The sequence below is a fragment of the Lates calcarifer genome, linkage group LG15 (genome assembly GCF_001640805.2).
Source record: "Lates calcarifer isolate ASB-BC8 linkage group LG15, TLL_Latcal_v3, whole genome shotgun sequence".
NCBI lineage: Eukaryota > Metazoa > Chordata > Actinopteri > Centropomidae > Lates > Lates calcarifer.
Genome location: NC_066847.1, coordinates 13,807,022 through 13,831,938, shown reverse-complemented (window position 1 = coordinate 13,831,938; position 24,917 = coordinate 13,807,022). Strand labels below are relative to the sequence as shown.

Below are 24,917 nucleotides of genomic sequence, written 5' to 3'. Positions count from 1 at the left end.
CCAAGGCCAGACCATTCAAAAACCAAGAGCTACATCTCAGACTCTACAGACCTCAGTTAGCATGTTAAATGTTAAAGTTCATCACAGTACAATTAGAAAAAGACTGAACGACTATGGCTTGTTTGGAAGGGTTGGCAGGAGAAAGCCTCTTCTCTCTAAAAAGAACATGGCAGCACAGTTTAGATTTGCAAAGGTGCATCTGAACAAACCTTCTGGAAAAATGTCCTTTCGTCAGACAAGGCTAAAGTGGAGTTGGCCATAATACACAGCACCACGTTTGGAGAAAACCAAACACCGCATATCAGCACAAACACCTTATACAGTGTAAAGAAGAGTGGGACATAATTCCTCCATAACAATGTTACAGACACCATTACTTCAAGTTATTGCTGCTAAAGGTGGTTCTAGAGGCTATTGAATCATGGGCTGTACTTAGTTTTTCTAGCTTGGTTACTCCATTTTGGCTTCATTTTTGTTAAATAAATAATGGCACAATGGAATCTCATGTGTGTTGTTTTACACCTCTGATTATTTCAGTTATTTTAGAAGAATCAGATGATTTTTTATTAATGTCCTGAATTCAAACAGGGACAGGATCATGCTCACCCAAGGCTAACTGATGTATGTGGAGAGTGAAGACTGACCTGTGGACAGGTGGACCATCAAGTGGACGGACTGGTGTGTCATTTACCTGGGGAAGAGATAGCAGCAGGGGCAGTGTGCTGGGTACTGAAGTAAGCCAACTGAGCTGCAGTGAGTCCAGACAGCAACTTGTGTGAAATTATATCTGACAGAATCTTCCATTTAAATATAGAAAGCTTATTTAGTTTGCTGCCACTTCTCTTAATGTGAACCCTTCAAACTGAAAGAATGAGATCCAAAATGGGGAAAAAGAGAAAGAGGTGATTTGAGTTAAGTGAAGCACAGAAAGAGAATGAGCAGTTTTCAAAATGTCTGGCGCCAAAGTTGGAGCATGCTGCTGTCTGATGGAAGTGTACTGGGAGGATTACTGTATGTAGACAGAGGCGTACATGCCTGCTCTGTTATGAGTCAGCAGACACACCCATAGCACCAGTCAGGCGAGGTGACTACTACAGCATTCTGCAAGTAGTTGGACCACAGCTCCACATAGCAGTACAGTCCACCCTATCAGGACAAACTTTGCAGTACTTTGATGTGGTGGATTGTTTGCAAGTAACAGTTGTCATACTGTCCTCTGCATTCCTCAGATAACACAGGGGCAAAGGACAAGTTAGTAAGGATCTGTGTGTGGAGTAGGAGCAGGAGACAATAACAGCTGGCTGTTTGTCCAACTTTTTTTTTTTATCTTCAAAGGCACAAACTGTAATTAGGACACAGGCTGTGTGTCTGTGCCAGGGTCAGTTTTAATTGGCAGATAATTCAAACCATATTTGTGCCATAACAGTGAAATTAAGGTTAAATCTGCTCAGCATTAAAGATGAATGACTCTATTATGAAAGGGAAGATTTTCCACATTTCTCCTTGAGGCAACAACAAAGTAGTTCAGATGACCCTCATCAAAATGTCCTAAACATGTGGGAACTGTTGTAGCTGGGATTCAAAAGTCTAAGAATCTACAGAGGTGCTAGCTGAATTATTTAACAGCTTCAGAAACACAAATCAGAAGATGAGTTACAAAGTTACCTCACTGCTCAGCACCACAACACAAGACACCATAACAGGTAACAGCTACCTGTTATTTTTCACTCCACACGTAGCCTTGGGACGTTTAATGGCTGCAGACACTGGACTTATGTGACAGAGGCACTCAGCAATACTTCAGTAGGCACTTATATATTATATTTTTCATTTGTTTACAGAAATAAGAAAATTTAAACCTGATGTCACTTCCTTCAGTGTTATGACTTACTATCTAATGATTACACAAATATATCTTATTTACCAGATCAATAAGAAAGCTACTCCATATAATTATGAGATGCTGTGGTAACTATTTGACAACCACTGTGACCTTTTTGCACTTTACTATCAGTCATCACTATTTTAGAAGACAGAGTCATCACGGTGTTACCTGAATCCACTTACCACTGAATAATGTGGACAGTACTATTATTGTTTGTGTCGTATCTGTACCTTGTTTAAATAACCAATCACATGTGATAGCATTATATGATGTCAAATAAAGCAGCAGCATCATGTTAGTTTATGTATCAGACACAAAGAGTGAAGATGAGCAGAACAACATTACACAGACATGTAAAGTGTCTGGGATCAGGTTCAGGTTGAAGTCTCTGTTCCTTCAGAAGCAGCTAAACCGGGACAGGATGCTTCACAGAGTCAGAAGTGAGTCCAAACTGTCAGAATGTGTGACCCACATGCTGTCATCTGTTAACAGTCATCAAAATTAAGTAGTAGTAAGTAATCTAGTAAAGTCTGATAAAAACAAGCTGAAATTCATCAGGTCACAGAATATAGGGTGACACCTCTTCATTTATAATGAGATCTGTTCTATGAGATCTGTGCTTGGTACAACTAGAACAGATCCTGTGTGGGTTACTCTCACAGATTATCAGGAATAAATCGAAACACAGCTAAAGCCACCATGGCTGTAGCAGCTCAACCTCCAGAAGAGAAGCATGTTTCAGACTGTTTTAATCAGGGATTAACTGAAGCTGTCATGTGTTGTGTATTCATTGTGCACTAACAACAACTAAGATTAGTAGAAAAGATGAAAGTGAATTGCAGGCATGAACTTTCCTCAGATCAGTGGCCATAATTTAAGAGACAGAAAATGTAACTGAGGGGGGCCTTACTTCAGGATCAGTGACCTACATCAGCTTCATTAGCAGCCCTGACAGCAGCTGGAGACTGACAGCTGAGCGCTGCTGAGGTGGCTGCTGGTGGGTGGAGTGTCATGCCATTCAACTTTCTCTTTCAAACCACGGCCATGGCTCCTGAATTGTGCCATGAATGGACATGCCAGGCTGTGATGTGGCAAGACTAATGACTAGCTTATAGGGAGCACTGTTTACAGCTACTGTGGGTGTGGGTTTGTGCAGATCTAAGGCCAGGTTAATGCTCCAGAATAAATGTGTTTTACACAGGGAGCTGAGTCATTACTGGCAACACTGTATATTAGCAAATTGTGCAAATGTTTAGGTTTCATTTTACTGCTGGTATAACTTTGAATGCTGATTTTCACAGCATGTGAAATCAAAATGTCAACAATCACACACACACACACACACACACAAACACATGCCATACCAGTCCTGTAACTAACACATTGCAAGAAGTCATTGTCAAACACCATACACACCATAACTCCAAGCATCGTTCATTACATTGCTCATGAGCTCCTGTTTTACTACAGTATACTCTTTTGTTTACACTCTGATTTCTCTTCATGTCACCACTCCTCTGCTGCACTGGCATATTTCCAACATGCTTCCTTTTGTTTGTCAGACTTCTATTCAGTGGAAATCCCCCAGACGGACGCTTGACTACACTGCTTCCTGAAGCGAGGAATGCTCTGACAGGTTAAGTCTTGCATCCCCATCTTATGAGTTTTTTCTCAGGTATTTCTCACCTTCCCACATCTCAGCCAAAATTCACACGCTCATATATGTGTAGGGTTGTCATCTTTGTGCATGACATTTACAGCCTATGTAAGCAAAATGCTGACAAGCGGTGGGGTTTCTGTGCCATTGTGCTGAGTTTCTTCATGTAGTTAATGTCAAAGTTAATGTAAAAAATTATGGAACGGTTACTCTTACTGACATTACTGCAACACAGAAAAGAGAAGGCAGTGGATGAGATGGTGTGTAGGACCACTGAATCAAGTGATGCAGATGGGAGGGTGAGCTTTCTGTGCTCTTCCAGCCTCTGAGACACATATACGAGCTGGTGCAAGCCAACTAAGTGGACCAAGCAAGTTACATTTCTAGGGGGGTTATGGTGTAGGGTCCGTAGTGCCTACACTGTGGCTACAGCGTCAGTTCTACACAGAAATATAAATCAAGCATTAGGCAGGTAGCCCAGTGTTCTTAGTTTGCTGCTACCAGATGGACAGGAGGCATCCTCATAAAATGCCACCTCAGCTGGCCCCTTTGAAGGAGTGATCTGTGTGAAGGAGCAGTAGTCCCACTCTTCCACGTGCTTCAGCTCCAAGTTCCAAGGAACTGCACTAAACTGCTTTAAGTCCTATTATTAAGTACTACTATAAGTACTATTAAGTCCTATCAGATAGACTTCAGTTTGTACATGTTAATGACAACCCCTCCATGTAAGAGACACAAAAAAGTTAGACATGGAGTTCCACAAGGCTCTGGTCTTGGACCAATTCTATTCACCTTGTATATGCTTCCTTTAAGCAACATTATCAGGAATCACTCCATAAACTTCCATTGTTATAAAAATGATACACAACTACAACACAATGAAGTCCCTTAGCTCCGACATAAAACAAACTTGACAGTCTTTTTCCATCTGCGTAATTTTATTTTTAAAAACTAGTCAATGTATTTATTACTTCCAGGCTGTACAATTATAATTCATTATTACTTGGCTGCACCAACAATGTCACGACCCCTCCTCACTCCCTTCTCCATGGGTGTTTCTCCTTTTGTCTCGTGATCTGTGCTCTTCTTGTTGTCGTCTCACCTCTTCTCCTGTGTGTCTGTGTGTGTGTGTGTCTTTCAGGAGTGTGGTTCGGCGCTGGCAGCCTGGCACACCTGTCTGCTATCAGACCATCATCACCAGTTTATCTCCCTCAGATCTCTAGCCATTCGCCGCTAGACTGTTCTGCTCATTTTGTGGTAACACAACCGGCCACTCTATATATTAGAGTTAGTTATCTGAATCCTTCCCTGTGTGAAGTAGCTGTTCACTGATTCATTAGGGCCCGAGCTCTAGTGTGCGAAGGCCCTATTGTAATCGTAGGAATTATTATTATTCCCGTGATGCTAAAATCACATTTTTGAGGGCCTAAACATGCTCAAAAACTCACAAAACTTTGCACATGCATCAGACCTGGTGAAAATGATATGATGATCTGTTAGGGGTCTCGTTCATTGGCACTGTAAAATGGCTCCATAGCACCCCCCTGGACATACTCAAAACCCCCTTGCCATTGGGGTTAGTTTGTCTGAGGTGAATGAAATTTGGATGCATAATGTAACATGCCGAGACGTACCAAAAAGTCTCTTGACAGCATGGCCTCAAACCTACAGAAAGTCAGCCATTTGATTTTAATTTGAAAAATTTTTGGCCATTTGTTGTATTTGACATTTTATTTGATCGAACTCCTCCTACAGATTTTATCATATTGACCTCAGACTTGGTCAGGATACTCTTAAGGCCTTTGTGATTAAAAGTTATTAAAATATTTTGTTTATGTTGAAGGCCGTGGCGGTACCTCAAATTTCGATGTCTCGCCATGAAACAGGAAGTTGCGTTTAAGTTGCTGTAACTCTGCCATACTTTGTTCAATCAGCACCAAATTGTTGTTGATAAGGGTGAACACACCCACATGTCAATATTCACAGAAAGTTATAGTGCCACCTACTGGTCACAGGAAATGACATGTTTTAGACTTTGACGTCCTGTTACTAGCAGGTCGGTGTGATCCACTTCAGACTTGGTCAGGAAAGCCTTAAGGACTTCATGATGCAACAGCGATATTTGCCTTTTAGCAGGTATTTACACAGCTCATTAAATATATCCTACTCACCATGGAAAACCTGCATAACTGTGTTTGTTTAATTAAAATATTAAAATAAAAAATAATAATAATAAATGAAAAATAAATAAAATATGAGTGTTTCCCTCAATTTGTTTGTTTTGTTTGACTGTTTATCAAAACCTATACACACTGTTTACTCACCCAGAAAACAGTATATTGCTCTAAACATTTTTACACAAGGTTTTAATGTCATGTGACATGGTGATGTTGTGTATCACTGGTGAAAGTCAGACAAAATTTGTACTGATTGAAGTCCAGCATGCATCACATCAAGTCAGCTCTGCGTAAAGTTATACACACCTACTACGTCTGTTTCTTTGTATCACAGGTAGAGTCTGTTGAAAAGTGAAGCAGAACTGAGATAAGCACATGTTGTTCTCACGAGTCAGCACTGCTGGCTTTCATTTTTTACACTGACACAGTTTAGAGTTCTTAAGGTAATGAAGACTAATTTCCAGGGCAGACAGTTACAGCATCACAGGACAGAGGGCATGTAAGGAAAGAGGTTCATCAGCCTTCACCTCCCATGCTGAGTCCACCTCTAACTCCCACCAGTCTTGATATATCACATGACATTTTACTGTAGGATGAAGTCACTTCACTATTTGTGTACTCTGCCTTTTATTGGTCTCCTATTGAACATTTCCCCGAGAGGCACAGGGGCACACTGGGTCAAGAAATGAAGCGGCTATGGTCCTCATAATTGTCCAGCTTCTCAGCTCTCTCAGGGGTCAACTTGTGCAATCCCAGGATTTCAAAAAGGAGAAAGGACGAGGGAGAGGGTTTGGAGATTATTCATGGATTTGTCACACTCAGTTCATGTATTGTAACGTGTGTGCATGTAGGTATATATAGGTGGTGGTGCATACAGCATTTGTGGGTATGTGCACCCAAGTGAGACGAATGTAGCTTATCTCCCACAATGCAGGCACATTTGCCTCCTGATCTCATTAGTTTAACTCCCAGCTTCCACAGTCTGCCAAATCTAACACACACACACACACAGACACACACACACACACACACACACACACACACCATTACATTAAGGCCACTTGGGTGTCTGAAATGTAGCTGTGCAGAGTCATGTACCATACAGTGTGAGAGGTTTGTATGAGCTTAGCTCCCCCAGCATCCCTTCTCTTTATCTCTTAAGAGCACATCACAGTTTTTAAACTGTCACCCAGCCAGACTCTGATAGTGCCTTTCTTTCTTTTTGCCTGTACAGCTGCAGGGAGACTTTCAAATTTCACTTCCATTTACATAACATTGTTTTAGATAGTTAGTTAGTTTCATGTTGTTTTAAATACCATTTCTAGTGCTGCCCCCCCAAAAAACAAAAAAACTGTTTTTTTTAATGCATCTTGCTTTTGAAAATGATGTGTTATCATCCACATTTGAACAATAACACATTACCAAGTCATGAGGTGGAAGGAACTGTCTGCAGAACTCAGAGACAGGAGGAATGAGGTCTGCTGGTTATACAGAGTAATGGATAGATAAAATAAGCCCGTGACAACAGTAGACAGACCAGGATCCCAAACTGTCTACACAGTGGTGGGGGGTTAGATTGTGGACAGGTCATCATGGTGATGATGAGGATGGTGGTAGGTTGTGCAAAGGAAAAACAGGATTACTGAGAATGGCAGGCCCTGTCAGCATGGGAAAGTGCAAAGAAGACTGACACATGGAGAGCTGAAATTCACCAACACAGGGTGAGGGTAGAGTAGGAGGAGTGAAAAGAGTGAAAAGATCTTCATGATCTAATTGTGCCATGAGACACAACAGATTCAGATTTGGGCTGTGCCAGTTTGGTTTGGAGCAGGAAGGTGTGTGAACCCTGCAGCTTCACCATGAGGACAGGACTTCTACACAGCTAAGATCACTGCTAATGGTCATTCATTCGCTCCAAACTACAGCCTGCTGCTTCTTAAAACTCAGCAGTGTTGAGAGCAAAAGATATAAGACTTTTTATGTAGACGCACCTTTGAAGGACATGAGCTGGGACAAAGGTAATGTAACCAGTAATGTAACATTTTCCCAACCACTGACTTTCCACTTAAATAATTACTCAGGAAAATCTGAGGCAGGTTACACCACACAGACAGGGGGGAGTGGAAAATACTGTCTGTAATCTCTCACACTACTCCTTCCTTGACATGCTGCACACACATAATCACCGTGACTGTGTGAACTAAGCCCAGCAGTCAGAACAGTTTCCAGTCATTCCTTCTTCCCTACCCACTGTTCCTCATTCCATCACAGAGTCCATTCATAAATTCTGACTGTATCAGCTTTGGCATAAATGAAATTTGTTTTTCCTGTTCAGTTACTGTGGTAACAGTGATGACGCTAAATGTCTTTAACTTTCCGCTTATCAGGAGTGGAACAAATAAAGTAGGGGAGAAAATATCCAGCTGAAGTGGAAGTGTTATTACTGAACTCATTTCACAGATACTGAGGAGAAATAAAACTGCAGCTCTCTCTCTCTCCCACACTCTCACTATACATACATATCTATATAAATATATAAACCAATTAGCCACAACATTAAACCACTGACAGGTGAAGTGAATAACATTGATCATTTTGTTACGATCCATTGTTCTGCTGGGAAACCTTGGGTCCTTCATTCATCTTGATGTTACTTTGACACATACCACCCACCTGCACATGTCGTAGATCAAGTACACACCTCATGGCAACAGGGGTCTCCCCCAGCAGGACAAACCCACTACGCCACCAAGTCTGCTCATAAATGTCTTGAGGAACACGACAAAGAGTCCAAAGCCCCCAGCCTCCAAACTCCCCAGATCCCAATCTGATCCAGCATCTGTGGGACATGTCCAATATTGTGTAGGTCCCCTTCATGCTGCCAAAACAGCTCAGGAAATGGACTAATTATGGAGTAATTATCAGGAAATTAGTAATTATCAGGAAATAAATAAGAAACAGTTTCTACCTTGTTTCCAGGTTCCCATATGCCTTTGGCATTAGTAAGAGATTAGACAGTTTAAAGTCAGCCACACGCCACCCCACTATTTTGCATGAGGGCAAAGTTGGCCTGTTTTTTTTTTTTTTTAATTGCTCCTTTAATCACAGATCAAATCATTTGTAGCATTCTTCTGTGTATTTTGCAGCACAGGAGCTCAGGGCTCTTATTAGACTTTATTTACACTTCAGATCTGAAATGCTAAATTACTTCAACACCTGTATACAACATTAATTCCTAATCGCATGTGAAAGTGCTACCACTGAGGTGGTAAAGTGCTCCCACGTTGTCTTTATGGCTCCTGACTCAGGAGTTCATATTACAGAAGCTCTCACATGTTTTCCAGTCAGATGTCATTCAGCAGCTGGAACAAAGGTCACAAGTTCTTACACCTGCAGCAAGTATCAGAGTTTATCTGACACAAGTTCAATAAATGAAGCTAGAAGAGCTGTCATTCAAATCAACTGTCATAGAAAACATAGTGACACATTGTCTGTTTATTGTAGATAAAGGAAAACCAACAATATAAGGAACATGGCTTTACGAAGGTAACCTGTCTCTGGTGTGTGAGACTGAACACATGTCACTAGCCACCAGTATGTCTTCTGTATGAGCAAGATTATCTTACTTTAATATTTCAGCAGACTGTATTTGATGGGAAGCCACACTGAGCAGCAGGTCTGCATCTGTTTTATATAAAAGCTGTAATATAGAGAGGAGCAGGGAAAAGTCTTATTTGTCCATTTGATCCATTTTGTGTACAATGAGTCACACTGCCTAACAAATGCTCAATGTTCAATGCCTCAACTAATTTCATTCTTCTGGGTTTTGTAGTGCACTGTCACAACACAGCAAGAAGGTTCTGGGTTCGAGCCCCGGGTTCGAGTCCGGGGCTTTTCTGTGTGGATGTGATGTATGTTTTATGTGGGTTCTCTCTGGGTACTCCTGCTTCCTCCCACTGTCCAAAGACATGCACGTTAGGTTACTCTAAATTGCCCGTAGGTGTGAATGTGAGTGTGAATGGTTGGTTGTCTGTATATGTTGGCCCTGTGATGGAATGGCGATCTGTACAGGGTGTACCCCACCTCTCACCCCCGTGACCCTTAATGGATAAGCATTATAGATAATGGATGAATGGATGAGTTTGTTTGAATGGAGGTTGATGACTGCACTATATCCAGCAGGTCCTCCAAACTCACACAACTACAGTTTTGTTTTTCTGTTGCTCTTCAGTCAGGCGGATAAAGATATGGCAATGGCAGCTGTGAGGCTGCATCAGTGTCAAAGTTGGACAGTTGGTCCAGACTGGAATATCTCAACAACTATCAGATGTGTGTGTCTAATCCTTGACCAAAATACTTTCAAAACTAATGACTTTCTCATCAGCCTCTGTGGTACTTTGTGTGTGCTAACATTTAGCATTGAGGGTCTACATAATTTGACCCACTAAAGTAGAATATCAAATGTGATGGCTCCATTATTATTGAAAACTAGGTCCAGATGAGAACTGTATGAAACTGGTAACATATTTCCAACCAGTTCGTTTTTTTGTTTGTTAGTTTTAAATCACAAACACAGCAAACAAATGTCAATGAATAAGTTTTAGAAATACATTATAATGCAGTTTATGGGGTTCTGACTTAACCCACAGAGAGTCTGTGGGTCTACTCAGATAACATTAGTCTGCTTGTGATCCACCAGGATGTGAAACATCAACTGTATCTGACACCATCATTTTCACACGATCAGCTTTCAAACTAGTTGACTTTTAATTTAAAAAAACATTGTATTTTCAAAATAAATATGTTTTAATAGTTACACTAAAAACAACAAAAAGTCTATTATAACTGTAAAACATTTTACAGCACCAATAAATATATTAATGTGAAAATATACTAAAAATGTGTGGCTGTACAGGAAAAATCATTTAAATACAAGTCGAATGTTGTCACGATGAGAGGAGTGGAGAGGCGTAGGCTCAGAGCTCGCAGCCAGTCTCTCAGGCCTCTGGTTTGAGGGCGGAAGCACAGGATCACATCAACAGCAGTGGTAGAGCTGGCGCTAACACAGACATAGGTAGAATTTATGAAAGGATGGGTGGTGTAGAGGCTATAAGCATTTGATGCTGAGAACCTTTAAACCACTGATTTCACTTTGTAACAGCAACATTCATTGTGAAATACAGTTCACAGTGGCCGATGTTTCAGCACTCTCTCAGCTGTGGCTGTTGTGTGCACACAAGCTGCTGGAAAATAAACAGTGGGCAAAGTAAGAGTTAGACGTCTGACTGAGTTCTGTATACAGTGGGCTCCAAAAATCTTTTTTCCATTGTTCTGATTCTCTTAAGCAATTAACGGTTTAAAAAAAAATAATTTGATTACATAAATTATTCATTCATGTCCATGTGTTTTTATCTCAAGGGCATAAATGCACAAATTATTAACTCAAGCACAAATGAGTTAACAGAGTTAGCAGACAAGTACCACGACAGCTGCCAGGTTCCACAGACAGGTCAGAAGTAAATTATTTTGCATAGGTCCAAACTGTCTACTGTTCTGTTGAGACTCAGTGGCATCCAGACAAACTCTATCACATCAGTCACTTTTAAATCTACAGCCCACCTTGTGATTTTACTGAACTTTATGTCCTATCTTTCTTTCATCATATATCTCTAATATGGCTCATCAAAGAATGGGGTCTTTTGCTTATACAGTAACAGTTTAACATTAAAGGAAACCTTTGCTGAGTACAATATTTGGGGGTGAATGTTGTGTTAGCGCCTAGGTTAAAATCCAAGAAAACACTGTGCTGCTTCACCACCCTCACACAAGAGGCCTCGGGCTGTCCAATTAGTCTTCACTAAATTAGGTCCAAGCTGAGCAGTGGCAATGAGACTCCTTCAGTCCTCAATATAACGTGTCTTCGGGTCCACAAGTGCAAAACCACATGTCCATTGCCCCAGTCCAAAATGAAAAACACCTGTGTTGGCGCATCATTCCCACACGTTGGTTTGGCTGGGGTTTCTATCGGTGAACGGGCCCACCATGATCCCCCTCTGGCTGGTGTGAAACACAGCTTTAGTTTAAATCAGGAATGTCAAAGCTCTGTCTTTCAGTCCCTTTTCCCCAAAAGAGGCGTGACAGTCGCACATGTTCTCCATTCAATCTCCAGACAGACTGAAAACAGTTTGATGGGTACAAACAAAAATTACATTAACACTGCATATAAATATCATAATACAGAATACTGAACATATTCTATAAATTAGATGTAGTGTAATAGAGAAAGGGATATCTACTAAGCATATACAGATCGTTTAGGATAAACTGCTCAGTTGTAGATGTGTGTCTTTTTTTTTGGAACACACACAAAGCCATTAAATAAGGAAACTGGAAGGTTGTGGATTTTTACAGTGAGGTGCTGATCTGCTCTGAGATCAGTTTGTCTCATTACTTCTTCTCTGTATACACCTACAGTAATATCCCTTTAGACAGCCTGGTCTCAAAACATTTTATGAAAGAAACACAATACCTCAAAGTGTAAATAATAAACTCTGTGCAGAAAAAGAGAGACAGATCTGTTTTCCCACCAGGGAAGCGTTACACCGAGGAGGCAGGAACAGAGACAGGTGGTGGTTTGTTACCCTGAGCCCTGACACACCTAATACAGACCCAATTTAAACACTGACTAATATCTTTTTACCTGCCAAAATTTCACCATTAACCAACCTGGAGTCTAGTTCTTGCCATCATCACATAAGCTTTCCATGAGGGAAGAGAGTCATCTTCACATTACCCGTCACCATAGCACATAACCTGCATCAGCAGTCGCTTTAGGAAACCTGGAGAGACTTTTTAAGTGTATTCTCACACCAACAGGAGTCAGTCAATACAGTGGAGACGAAACTTCACATCATGTCACAGAGGGAAGCAGTTCTTCGGACTTGCCATTCAGTTCAAGTACAACAGGCGTTCTTCCACCTCCACCTCCTCACCCTTCCTCCGTCCCCAGTCAGTCTCTTCTGCCAAAGTTCAGAGGCGGATTCAGCCTCTGCTGCACTGCTCCATGAAGTTGTGGTCACCAGTTTTTCTTTCTAAGAAATAGTTAATATATTCATATCCACAGCAGACCAGCATCCAGTGACGTGTTACATAAAATTAAAGATTTCTTCTCTCAGTTCTACCCATGAGCAGAACACAGAGACATTTCCCATTCACACGCCAGTGGCGTATTCGTTTTTCTTTAAATAGAGTCTTTTTATGTAGCAGCAATAAACATTGTCGATGTAATTATATCATATGTACATATATATTAATATCTTTAGGCAGAAAACAGACAGTGGCAAGATCTGCATCCAGAATATCCTGTCTTGTGATGTTGTATCATGTCCTTGCAGGGAATGCATCCTCAGGTTTCAAAGTGCTGTGCCAAGAAAAGAATTCCTTCATAACAGTGTTGCTGGTCTCATCTCCTTGGTTTGTCACATCTGTAGAGGGCAAGATGAAAATACGGTTAAGTGACAAGCACCAGACTGGTTTTGCTCAGCCTTGTCTCAGATTATGATGAGCACTATGTCTTACACACAACTGCTCCATGCAAAAAAGGCGGGGGAGGGGTTGGGGCTAGATGATTTGGGTCATTTACCACCTTGTAGTTTTTGTGCTGGATATAAAAAAACACAAAGATTAAAGATTTGGTCTTTGGCCTCATGTCACCATGGCTTCTGAATGTGCAGGATTCAGGCTGGGGGGGGGGGGGGGGGGGGGGTTATGGCTGGAATTGTGGGGTGGGGTGGGGTGTAGTGGTGGGGGTGAATAGGCACCTAACCATAGAAACCCCCCACCCCCCAACCTCAGGTCCTCTCCACCCTTGCTCATGAACCTTGAGCAGCCAGTTAGAATCATGTCAGTGGTCACTCCCCCCAGAAGTGTGTGGCTCTCTAAATCCAAAGCAGTGTGGGAGGCCCTGGGGGTCAGAGGTCATGGAAGGGGCTAGGTCAGGGGAGGTCGTGAAACAACCTTGTTAAGTGGGGGCAGCAGTCCCGGCACTTATGTGCTTCTGGGTTGGGTGATGAGATAAACTCCATCATTAGTGTTTGTTTGTTACTCATGGAAACGACACACAAGTAGAGAAGCAGAGACTGTGACAAGCAAGTAACATCAACACTCGGTCATTAGCAACCCTGTTTCAGCATGGATGATCATGGAAACCCCTGTCACTGCTGCATGAGGTCTTTTTTTTTTAATGAAATTCGTCTTGCTCACAGGAAGATAACTATATCATCACTAGCATCTGAAAACTTTGTATCACCAGGTTGGCTGTTTTTGTGGTTTCAAAAAAACTATGTAAAAAAGATCAGTTCAGTGGTATCTGGTCATGCAAAAAGCTCTGAGAAACAAAGATTTAAAGTCCATTGAAGACCATGAAATCACAAGGGAAAAGGTAGTAAGTGAAGTTGGGGATGTTGAGGCGGCCATCACCACACTCTGGAAAATGACATTTAAAGTCAGTCAAATGGCAAAATCACTGTAGAGCTTTTAAATGCGACTGTCCTGTTGGTTTGAGAGAGAAGCTGATTACGACCCTGATTATGATGTCACTGAGCTGATTGTTCAATGACATCTAGCATCACCCTCTAGTGGCCATAGTAATTTTGACGAGAGCAAAGGAGTCAGTGATGCTGAGTTGACGTAACGTTGGACTTAACAACAAGAGGCTGCTGTTTGTTTTCTGTTTTAAATTGACAGTCAGCGCTGTTTGTTTTATCCACCGTCCTTCTACAATCTTAACCACGTGTTTATTATTGTAACCATGATGGTGACGATCCTCTAAGATTAATGAAGAACTTATTTTAATCCAAACCATGATCTTTCACTAAACCTAACCAAATCTACCATCGACCTGTCACATCATAAAACAGTGATTTCACAGTTTATCAGTCACAAATCTCCTGCTGCCAAAGGAAACACTCCTGTTGGTCATATCAGAGGGCGGGAACATGTGGGTTTGGGACCCTCTAACCCTAGCCCATACTTTGTCAAAATTCATAATTAAAGTCTGAACTGAATAACAGTGTCATGCAAGCAGATACATGTTCTACCTGAAACATTCAGATGGGATTAAAACAACATTTCACTGGTAATCTCAAGACATCATCTATTTTTAGATCTGATGTGACTTTTGCATCTGACAAGAGACAAAGCAAGCACAGGGAAGCACAGAGCTGCCACATTCCCATCTACAAACACCAACACAACATCAAAAAGCAAGAAACATGCAGCAAATCCATCTATGCTGGAGGCACAGAGATAGGGCGGAGAGATGGGAAGGCAGGATGAAAAAAAAAGGATTCAAGGAACATTGTTTATCATGATATGTATGGTAAACAAACCTGCAAGTTCTTTCGTTTAACTCAAGTTGCCTGGACTTGCAGTCTAATTGTGTGAATTTGCAGGAACATTTACAGGTGAGAGGGTCCTGCACAAATAAGCGTTTCCTTCTCCCTGAGCAAGGCGCACAGTGGCTGCAAGGGAAGCAAAAAGGGAGAGACAGAGAGAGAGAGATCTAAGCTATAGAGCGAATTCTGCAGAAAGGGCAGACACAGACACTCATGCAACAAACCTACCATCCCCACCCCCCTCACCAAGATCACTCTGTAAGGACAATATGTATTTTGGTTTAAACAGTGGAGGATTTGTGGCTCAGATTTGATGTTTTTGCTCACACATCTGACACATCTACTGACTCCAGCCCCCTCAGGCTCTGTGGCCCTGTACTCTGCTTGAAGTCTTATCCCATCATGTTCATAACTTTCTACTTGAAGAACAGTGAAACATTTTCTGCAAATCAGTAAATCCTAAATGATGACATCATCCTGCACTGAACAGGTGTCAACAAAAATCTAACCAATAAAACTGTTAACTGATCCCACCCCTTCACCACTGATATCAAAGGTTCTGTCCCAACATCCTGTTTGAGAAGGAAAAACATCACGTCTTTTATGTGCCGTGGAGATTTCATGCTCTATCTATTGTTAGGAGCAAAGGAAACTGCTGATCACAAAAGATGATTCCAGGATTGTCATCACTGTCAAACTTTATGTCAAGCAGCTGGAGACAAAACCAAACAGGTCAGCACCTCCCAACACTTTACAACAAATCCCTGAAGAGCAAGAGGAAGATGAGGCAGACACTATAGTTTTTGCAGTATCTGTTCCAGTGTTCAGCTTATGAGACAGAAGGTCACACCAGAGACACAACAGGGACACAACTTGATACATAAGAGGAGTTGTTCTGGGGCAACAAGGAGCTATGCTTTGTCTCATAGAGCTGATTTGTGTACAAAAGGTTCGCACATCCAAGCAGCAGGATCAATTCTGTATCACCTTCTACACCCCCCAAGGCTGCACACACCACACTCCTGTACTTAAATGCTCTAACTGTTGTGGCCATCTATCATCTGAAACAAAAGGGAATATGACAACAGATAATAAGCCCCCAAACAGGAAGTAAAAGCAGAAAGCAGACAGCCTTAAAGATAACCACTACCCATAGAAATGGTATGACAACTGCCACAGCAACATCACTTTAGAAACAGAGTTAATACATGCATGAACCAGGACATAGTAAATGTATCCTGTGTACAAAAGGTTCTGTGGTATCAACAATCAAGAAAGACACCATACAATGCCTGCTGGTGTCTCTTACTCCTGACAAACAGTGGAGAAGGCAGATAAGAGATGAGACACCTGAGGAGATGTAGACAATCATACAGGCCTCAGTCAGTGTCTGATTAACCCAAACAGGAGGCAATTAACCAATTAACCTGCTCTGATCCGATCTTCTCATTAGCAGAGGTGGATATTGCTCCACAGGTATATGAGGAGACACAGTGTATTCCTGTAAGTGACTGTATGAATGAGCACATCCTCTTTATAGCACCTCTACTCCACCCTGCCACAGAAAAACTAGCTGCCTACGTGCAAAGTGACAGGCAGGCAGTTCTGTTCAGCCCCATAACAAACTGATTTGACTTAGCTAACATGATCCCATCTCTTCTCCACCAATCCACCAGGTTTAACTTACCAAGGCCCAGTTCAGCACACACGCACTCTTCTTATCCAATTAAACAACCTGACCTACCACTGAGAAGCCTCAAGACACACACGAATGCTATGCAAACACATATACAGCCCTGTGTCAGCTGTGACAGCAAGTGAATTCTCTCCACCAACGCGACGCCTCAGCTCGTCTCCCAGCTCATCCTCTATTTACACCTCTAAAAATAAAAATAGGTTGACATGCATGACACCTGTTGCTATGATTAGACTGTGGAAGTAGCTGAGGGCTGAGGGTCAGGTTTGTGCAACTGGAGTGCAGACGGCAGAAGGTGGTCTGAAGCAGACTGGCTACGCCGTAATCATTCATTCTGTTATAGCCCCACCATAAAGCAGTAAACCCAGTGCCATAAAGAGAGCACGCTCAAACTGTGAGAGCCCTGTAAAGACAGGTGGAAGAAAGGATCTGAAGTCATTATTCTCTACCTCCATCATCTACAGGAACAATGATGGCAGACTTCTGACTTCCTTAACTCTAATATCATCAAGTGTGGTCATTTTTTTGAACTGAACTGAAAGGAACATGAAGTGAAATATGACATTTATAATTCTGTAACCAAAGTACTCAAACGTAATGTCTGAAAAAAGTGTAGGTGTCAACATAAAAGACAGAGTCTTCTGGCTCCAGCGTCCACCTGTCCCACTTTTCACCCACTTTGACTACAACCAACGTCAAAGATATGTTGATTGTAGAAAACCCTGATTTTATATTCCACAGCTAACCCAGAAACATCCATCAAACCAAACATCAAACCGAGAGGACAAACAGAAAAAAGAACACGTACTTACTATTCTTTCTTTACTTGAACATCTGGCTTCGCTCTGAAATAAAAACAGAAGAATGATTTAGATGTTTTCTTTTAGTGCATCACTGTCACCGTGTGTATGAAAGTCTGAGCTCTACAATCTCTTACCTGCAATCACACTTTTGATGTTCTGTGAAACTTAGGTGAATAGTATGTTGCGTTACCATTGGTCTCAACCGCATTACCTTGAAGGGAAAAAGAGGACATAACAGGACAAGATTTAGATTCAAACAACATGAATTTGGTAACCCAAAGTCTAAACACCACAGCCCTGATCACTGTGTAACCCAACAGCTCAAAGATGTGAACTGTCTGTGTCACTGCATATCCCTCTGCTTCTCTGGCCATCATCCATGCCAACAGCAGGCCTTGTCAGAGGCCAGGAGAAGTTTGACCACATAGATATAGCTGTAAACACAGTGTACTGGGGTAAACAACATATCTGAGATGCCATGCCTCGCTGCCTCACTTTCTCTGCTCTGACTCTGGATGGAAAAACTGTCTCTCACACAATCCAGACATGCACTGCATGTACACAACAAAATCTTGGCCTGACACACTAAGCCACCTCCATCTGCTGATGAAGACCATGAGATGATGTTGAAAGTCATGGAAAAAGCTAGTGAGTGGACCCACTGTTATGATCCATCCATCCATTATCTATAAAGCTTATTCATTAAAGGTTGTGGGGGCTGGAGCCTAGCTGTCATTGGGTGAGAGGCAGGGTACACCCTGTACGGATCGCCAGTCCATCACAGGGTCAACACACATAGACAAACAACAACTCACACTCACATTCACACCTACGAAGAATTTAGAGTTATCAATTAACCTGCATGTCTTTGGACTGTGGGAGGAAGCTGGAGTACCTGGAGAGAACCCATGCAGGCACAGGGAGAACATGTTAACTCCACACAGAAAAGCCCCAGTTTGGGCCTGGAACCTTCTTTCTGTGAGGCAAAGGGCTAACCACTGCACCACTGTGCCGCCCCCAGTGTTATGATGACTTTGTCAAATTATTTCCATGGTCAAAAGTGAACTTTACTCAAAGTGTTTAAAACTTGATTTACGTTTCCACTGTTCACACAAATCACAGGTGAGACATCATAACCTTTAAAAATACTGCTGGCATGAATAAGTTGTTTTTAAGTGTTAGCCTGGTGTTCCACAGTGGTCTATGAATGATTCAGGAGACTATTTTTTCATCAGTTAAATTCAACAAGGTGTCAATTCTAGTCCTTTCTGGTCTCACCTGCAACGTGACATTGCGGGTTTCTGTGGGAATACACTCCAACGCTTCATCATTGCAGCAGCCTCCACAGCGGTTGAGGACCACACAGGAAGGGATGAAGGTGTGCTCCGTGTCCTCCGGATACTCGTGCGAGATGTCCACCAGCACCTCCCTTGGCTGACACATACTCTTGTTGAGGACCTCAGTGAGAGGGATGACTAAAAAAACATGGGAGATTGATCTTTTCATCATTAACATTACCACTGTCATCTTTATAACCAGAAAAGTGATCAGAAAAATGGTGAAATGGACATGAAATGTTAGCTGATGCTCTGATACAAAGCAACTCTCACTAAAAACTACAAACAACCCAGATGTAGGAGTGGACAGCTCAGGCTGGATAGTCATGTGACAACAGAGTAAAACATAGTAATAATTATCATAACACATAATTATCATTACACTAAAGTAGTTTCACAGAGAAATACCACTTTGACTGAGGTGTTGAGGAGGGCAACATTTCATCATATGAATGATTATATCTGCTGCATCAGGATCAAGAACAGAGAGATCACAGTGTCAGACAGGAGATACAGTGATACACTGAGCTGCAGACTTAATGAATGTGACTGGGGGATCTGCCTGACTCTCTGTGGTTCCATCTCCTGTCAAGTCCAGAGTAATCCCTCCCACTGGGTTCCCAGTGACCCCCGGCTAACTCCTGACCCCTGGTTTGTCAGAGCAGCCGTGACCTCAGGCGCTGTGGCGCCAGGCTTCACCTTTGACATGTGACCCCAGGAAGCCCACCCACATACAGGCTCTGCCTCTCGACTGATGCCACAGACTGAGAGTTTGATCTGAAAGGTCCCTGACACAGTACTTAACACACTCACTAGAAGTCACATTCATTTAGCTGAAGCATCATGAGGCTGTTGAGTAAATTACGTCAGTCTCTGGTGATGCCTCAAACACAGATATTTATTATATGAAAGGCTGATCTCACTAAAAGGACAAGTCTTTTATTTATCTTTTTAATAAAAACTTGGTAATGGTTGCAGCACCATGCATCCCTCTAGCTCTGTAATGAATGACTCAGCAGTTTTGGCTCCAAGCTGACCTGGCCGGCAGAGAAGCTAAATCACCAGCACCTACTCCAGGACACAGAGCTGCTGGAAAGAGACCAGCTGGGTGGATCTGGTTCACAAGACTGTCAGCAGACAACAGGGACATGCCAACACACTCAACTGGTTCTACCTCCAAATTCAAGGTTGCAAAGATTTGCTCGGTCTTACATCATCCTTTGACAGATCATTCTGGTGGTTCTCGATCATCAACATATCTAATAAAAAGAATCAAAAAGCAGTAAAGTGAATGTCTCCTACTAACACGTACAGGCTGATATATCTGATATATCTCTTACAGCTGCAGAGCTGCACTGTTTCCACTGGCTGTTAAAAACACTGACAGGTCGTCATAAGCCATCTCCATGACAACTGAGCAAACTCATGATGAAGACCATGTGATGTGGTTGAAAGCTCTAGAAAAGTGGGTCTTAAGATGTGAGATTTTGAGTTTCCTCAGTTTATCTAAACATGAAAACTTCCCAGTCATTAGACTGTAGTTTATCTGACTCAGTCCCACACACACTGTCTTGCTGCTGAAAATAGCCCCCAACAAAGTCACTGTTTCCTCCTGTTTGATCAAAACTACAGAGAGCAGCTGTTTGAGGAAATGACAGAAACTTTTTACAAATAAAACTATATGTTAGTGAGTTTTTGAGGATTTCTGTCTTTAGTATGAACCAATAGGCTCAGAGTCATTTTAGTGGGATCTGTTGATGAAAATAAAAAAGTTTTTTAACAAATTAAATGGCTTTAACAAATCTTATAAATGAGGGTTCAGAGTAATTCAGGCCACAGTCTTATCTCAGTGTATATGACAGTATTTGACAGGTGGTGTGATCACTGACAGTGTGGCTATGTGAAGGTCAGTGGCGTGCAGATGACAGACTTTCTGCTCCTCTACAAACACTCACTACAACCACACAACATGTCCACTGATGGTGCTTGTGGAGACTAATCTGTGTCTCATCTCCATTTATAACCAACCAACAGCGCCAACCCTGACACAACAGTGTCACTGTCAAACAAACACCAGTATGGCATGAACCAAGGCTGCTGTCTGTTCCTCCACCACAGACAGGCGGAAAAAACACACAACAAAATCTAACAGCTGCAAATTACTGTGGAGGCTGCGACAGAGATCCACCTTTTCTCTCAGGTTTTAAAATCAGCACTTTATGGCACCTCCAAAGTCCTGAGTGAGACCTTTCACCACTGGGAACTTAGATTCCTGTCTGTTCTGTAGAGACAAACAATCCCCAGCTCACACTGTGCAACAAATACACCTGTCAAAGCTTCCAACCTTTAAAATAACTAATTAATTCTGATGTGGGCTCCTCACATGTCCACTAGGTGGCCCTATGGTCACCTGGTCTATACACAGAGGGAAAGAAGAGGTCTTTACACGAAACAGTTCTGTTTGATCACTTACCCTCATTTTTACTCTTCTCCACTCCCTTATTAATGCTGGCAGTCTGGAAGAGATGGACATCAGAACAGGTGTTAAGTCTTTTCCATTTGTACACAGCACTGCCTTTAAAACATGACAGCATCATAGAACTCCACCCTCTTTTTGACTGTAGGATTTTATTTTCATCAAATACTCATATGTAAAATAATCATTAAGACTGATGTCAGAATAAACGGTGTCACAGCCCGGTTTTTACAGGCTTTACCTTCCATTCTTTCACTGCTTGTTATCATGTACAGGAAGATGCATCAGCTCCGTCAAGCTACAAACACGCAGCAGGGGAACATGGCTGTCTTACCTTCAAAACAAAAAAAGCTGCAGCCTGTTGCGGGCAGTTCAGTGTGACGTTATGGTAACCAAAATATGAGAAAATGTAATTTCAATTGAAATTCTACACAACCACTCAATAATGGGGCCACATATAACACTGGGTATGTCTGTGGGAGTGGTGTAGTAATATTCTTTACATGTCATTCTAACAATGTCTTCAGAGGCAGAAAGAGAATCCGTTTAGTAAAAACGGACATTCATTTCCAATCAACCTGCTTAACTGTGCTTAGTTTTATTTTGAAAGGTCCAACAGGAGCCGGTCTTTGTTTTGATCGTAAAACGCTGACATGACGAATCCGTGGGAGATCTCCGTTCACCTTATGCGGCTGCTGTAACCGGCGGAGATATTGCGTGAGAAAGGATTGGCCTGTGTGGGAACGAGGTGGGCATCCTGCAGGGCGGCGGGACAGGAGAAACCGGGTCTCAGCTTCCACCCGCTGCGGATCGCCGTGAGAAAAAACTAGACTGGGACTGAAGCCTGCGGCTAATCAGCTCAGACGAGTGACTGTTAAGAGTTCAGCTCTGAGGAAGGCGCGCCTCCAGAACCCCATTCACAAAGCTCTCAGTTTAATGCACACTCTCCGAATGTATTGACCAACCATCCCATTAATAATGATTGAGAAACGTTTTTTTTTTTTTTTTTTTTTTTTTTTTTTAGAATCTTATTAGTTAATGTTCAAAGACAGACAGGTAACACAGCAGGCAGTATTTATTTCATCAACATCTCAACTTTAAAGATTTTTCCCACTTTACACACAGTCCAGAGGGCCAGAGCAAACGAGAAGCAAATCATTTATTTCAGTTTAACTGAAGAAAGAATTTGACGGTGATTTTCTCTGTGCAGCTATAAAGCAAAGCAGAGTATGTACTGTGGTTTGAATAAAAAGACCGAGGCTTCTGGATACAATCAGAAAAGATAATGGTGATAGTTTTCCCACACAGACGAGCAGGATCAGAATGTGATTTCGCTGATATTTGTGTCCGCTCTCAGTATTTTTCCGTGTGCGTTTATTCACTTAGGACTGGGCACTTTGTCACACCAAAACTAAAATAAGACAGGCAGCAGAGATCTGTTTAGTTTGAAAGGCACCTGTGGAAGAGCCTCTGTCAGTATGACGAAGTCACACACTCACCTTTACAGTGGGAAGGTGAAGAACCGCTGCCAACAGGAATTGTACCAAACTGACAACAAAGTTCATGGTTGTAATTCCGTACGGTGAGTCTTGAATTGTCTGCGATCGTTTAAGAATCAAAAACAATATCAACAACAACACAGTCAAAAAATGAAAAATGAATATTTCAAAAAACCGCGGCAAATCTTGGCTATAGCAAAAGCAAATCCATATCTTCCAGGCGCGTGTGGCACATTCACAGAGAGACTCCCAGTGTCTCCCAGCAGCGCTCCGTTGGAACCCTTACCATTCACAGACAAAGACACTGTGATGGGCTCTACGATCCACGCTGAGCACGGCTCTGGCTCAGCTTAACAACTTTACGCACCGGCGTCTCGCCCCACGCTCATTGATCCCGCAGCCTGGAGGTGCGTGTGTGTGGTGGGGTAGGGGGCAGCGGGTGTACTGTTAACCGCTACAGACTGATCCTTTAGCTTTCTTCTGCACACCTCCCTCGACGTATTTGTGATGTGGAGTCGGCTATGTAGGGGGAGTATCGACAGCAGCGGTACTAGCCTCTCTCGCCTTCTCTCTTCTGTTAGCGGCTGCTGCTAGAGTTCATGCGTTATTAAAGGTAGCCGGCATCAGATCAGCAGGCTCCCTGCTGGAGGCGGGGCGGCTGGGAGGAACCAATGGCAGGTAGGGTGGGGGTGGAGGTGGGTGGGGTGTTACTCTTCATTGATAACATAATACAGTGTCACGTATGGACACAGTGACTGTTTAATGTCTTTATTTTCTCTCTTAAACTGTAGTGAGTATAAACACAAATACATATACTGCAGAGTATCATAGGAAACGTCTTGTTGTATACATGTTGTACAGAGCATACAGTATACAGTACTGTACAGTAAAGAAGCTGCTAACTCTTTTTTTCTGTCAGGATGTACACCGTGTTGGACATGAGCTGTGTTTGTCTGTCATCCTGTCTCTCTCTGATACTGCCTTTTATACCTGTGTCTGTACTGATGATTCTTGCTGTTACTTTCTCAGTGAACATTAATAAGTGAAAATAAAAATGAAGCACACATTGTATAATTCTCTGTGATAGCTCATCACTTTGTCTCAGTGCACTGTTCCATTAGGTTGTAGTAACCTGTGATATTATGTTGTTAACATTTTTTTTTTTTTTTTTTTTTTTACTATTTTAAATCATCTTAAAGCTGCACTAACTTTTCAACTAGTCACCAGAAACAACGCTGTACATTTTTAGTCAGTCTTCAGTGTCATTTTTGGTCAAGATATTATTAGATTATATTATAATGTATAAGAACAATAGATAAAATGTCTAATATGAAAGGTGTCACAGAGAATGATCACCAACCCTGAGGTTAATATCAGACAGACTCAATCAGAGAGCAGCTGGTGAACATGGTGGAGCATTCAGCAGCTAAAGAGACAGAGATTTCTGTTAGGAGGTGGAGGAGACCAAACACAGAGCTCAAACAGAGGGAATACTGGACGCAAACACAATATCAGTTAATGTCACTTTAAGGAACAGCTTCAGCTCATGTTCAGGTAAAACCTATTTATTCATCAGCTATTTCATATGGTTTACATGCTTGCCCTCTAGTGTCCATAGGAGACTAGGCTCAAACAGCTGGTTTATATAACAATGACTCTGGGTACAGAGCTCTTTCATGGTGGTTTCAGCACCTGCAGTGCTGATGTTGGAGAGTAATTTCTCCTTAACAGTGACCTTATGCTGTTCCAGGATAAAGGAAGCTAAATTCCAGCTTATTGCACAGTCACTGCTTTCTGAGCAACCCTGCCCCTCTGCCTTTTCCATCAAACAAAACGAGTCAAGTCTAGTCTTTCACTTCCTAATTCATGTTTTTACAGTTTTCAGTGATCCTGTTTAGGACCAACATTATGTTTGACTGTAGTATCCTGTTTCAGCAGAATATTGCCTCACATCAGGGAAATTAGATGCACTGAAAACTTCTTGGGAACAGA

At 42.0% G+C, this 24,917-nt stretch overlaps 1 protein-coding gene across 6 annotated transcripts; it reads right to left on the bottom strand.

Annotated features, from left to right (window-relative positions):
- Positions 1-10,464: 10,464 nt before the first annotated feature.
- Positions 10,465-23,558, bottom strand: vegfaa (vascular endothelial growth factor Aa). Of its 6 annotated transcripts, none has more exons than XM_018680732.2 (8): positions 23,293-23,558; positions 22,926-23,024; positions 21,424-21,466; positions 18,892-19,088; positions 17,748-17,824; positions 17,623-17,655; positions 15,109-15,240; positions 10,465-13,203 (listed from the first exon to the last, which is right to left on the bottom strand). In XM_018680732.2, the coding sequence occupies exons 2-8, from the start codon at positions 22,989-22,991 to the stop codon at positions 13,182-13,184; spliced, it is 570 nt and encodes a 189-aa protein (XP_018536248.1). In that variant the 5' UTR covers positions 22,992-23,024; positions 23,293-23,558; the 3' UTR covers positions 10,465-13,181. The 6 variants fall into 6 exon arrangements, with proteins under 6 accessions (XP_018536248.1, XP_018536246.1, XP_018536247.1 ...); XM_018680730.2 differs by having other exon boundaries at positions 23,212-23,557; XM_018680731.2 differs by having other exon boundaries at positions 22,926-23,555.
- Positions 23,559-24,917: the final 1,359 nt, after the last annotated feature.

What these genes read in the sequence shown, in the direction of transcription:
- vegfaa (XM_018680730.2), bottom strand. An exon ending in TTCACCTTCCCACTGTAAAG is followed by an intron (nt 21,467 to 22,925) that starts GTGAGTGTGTGA and finishes CATCTCTTCCAG; the next exon opens with ACTGCCAGCATTAATAAGGG. An exon ending in GTTCAAGTAAAGAAAGAATA is followed by an intron (nt 15,241 to 17,622) that starts GTAAGTACGTGT and finishes CTTCCCTTGCAG; the next exon opens with CCACTGTGCGCCTTGCTCAG.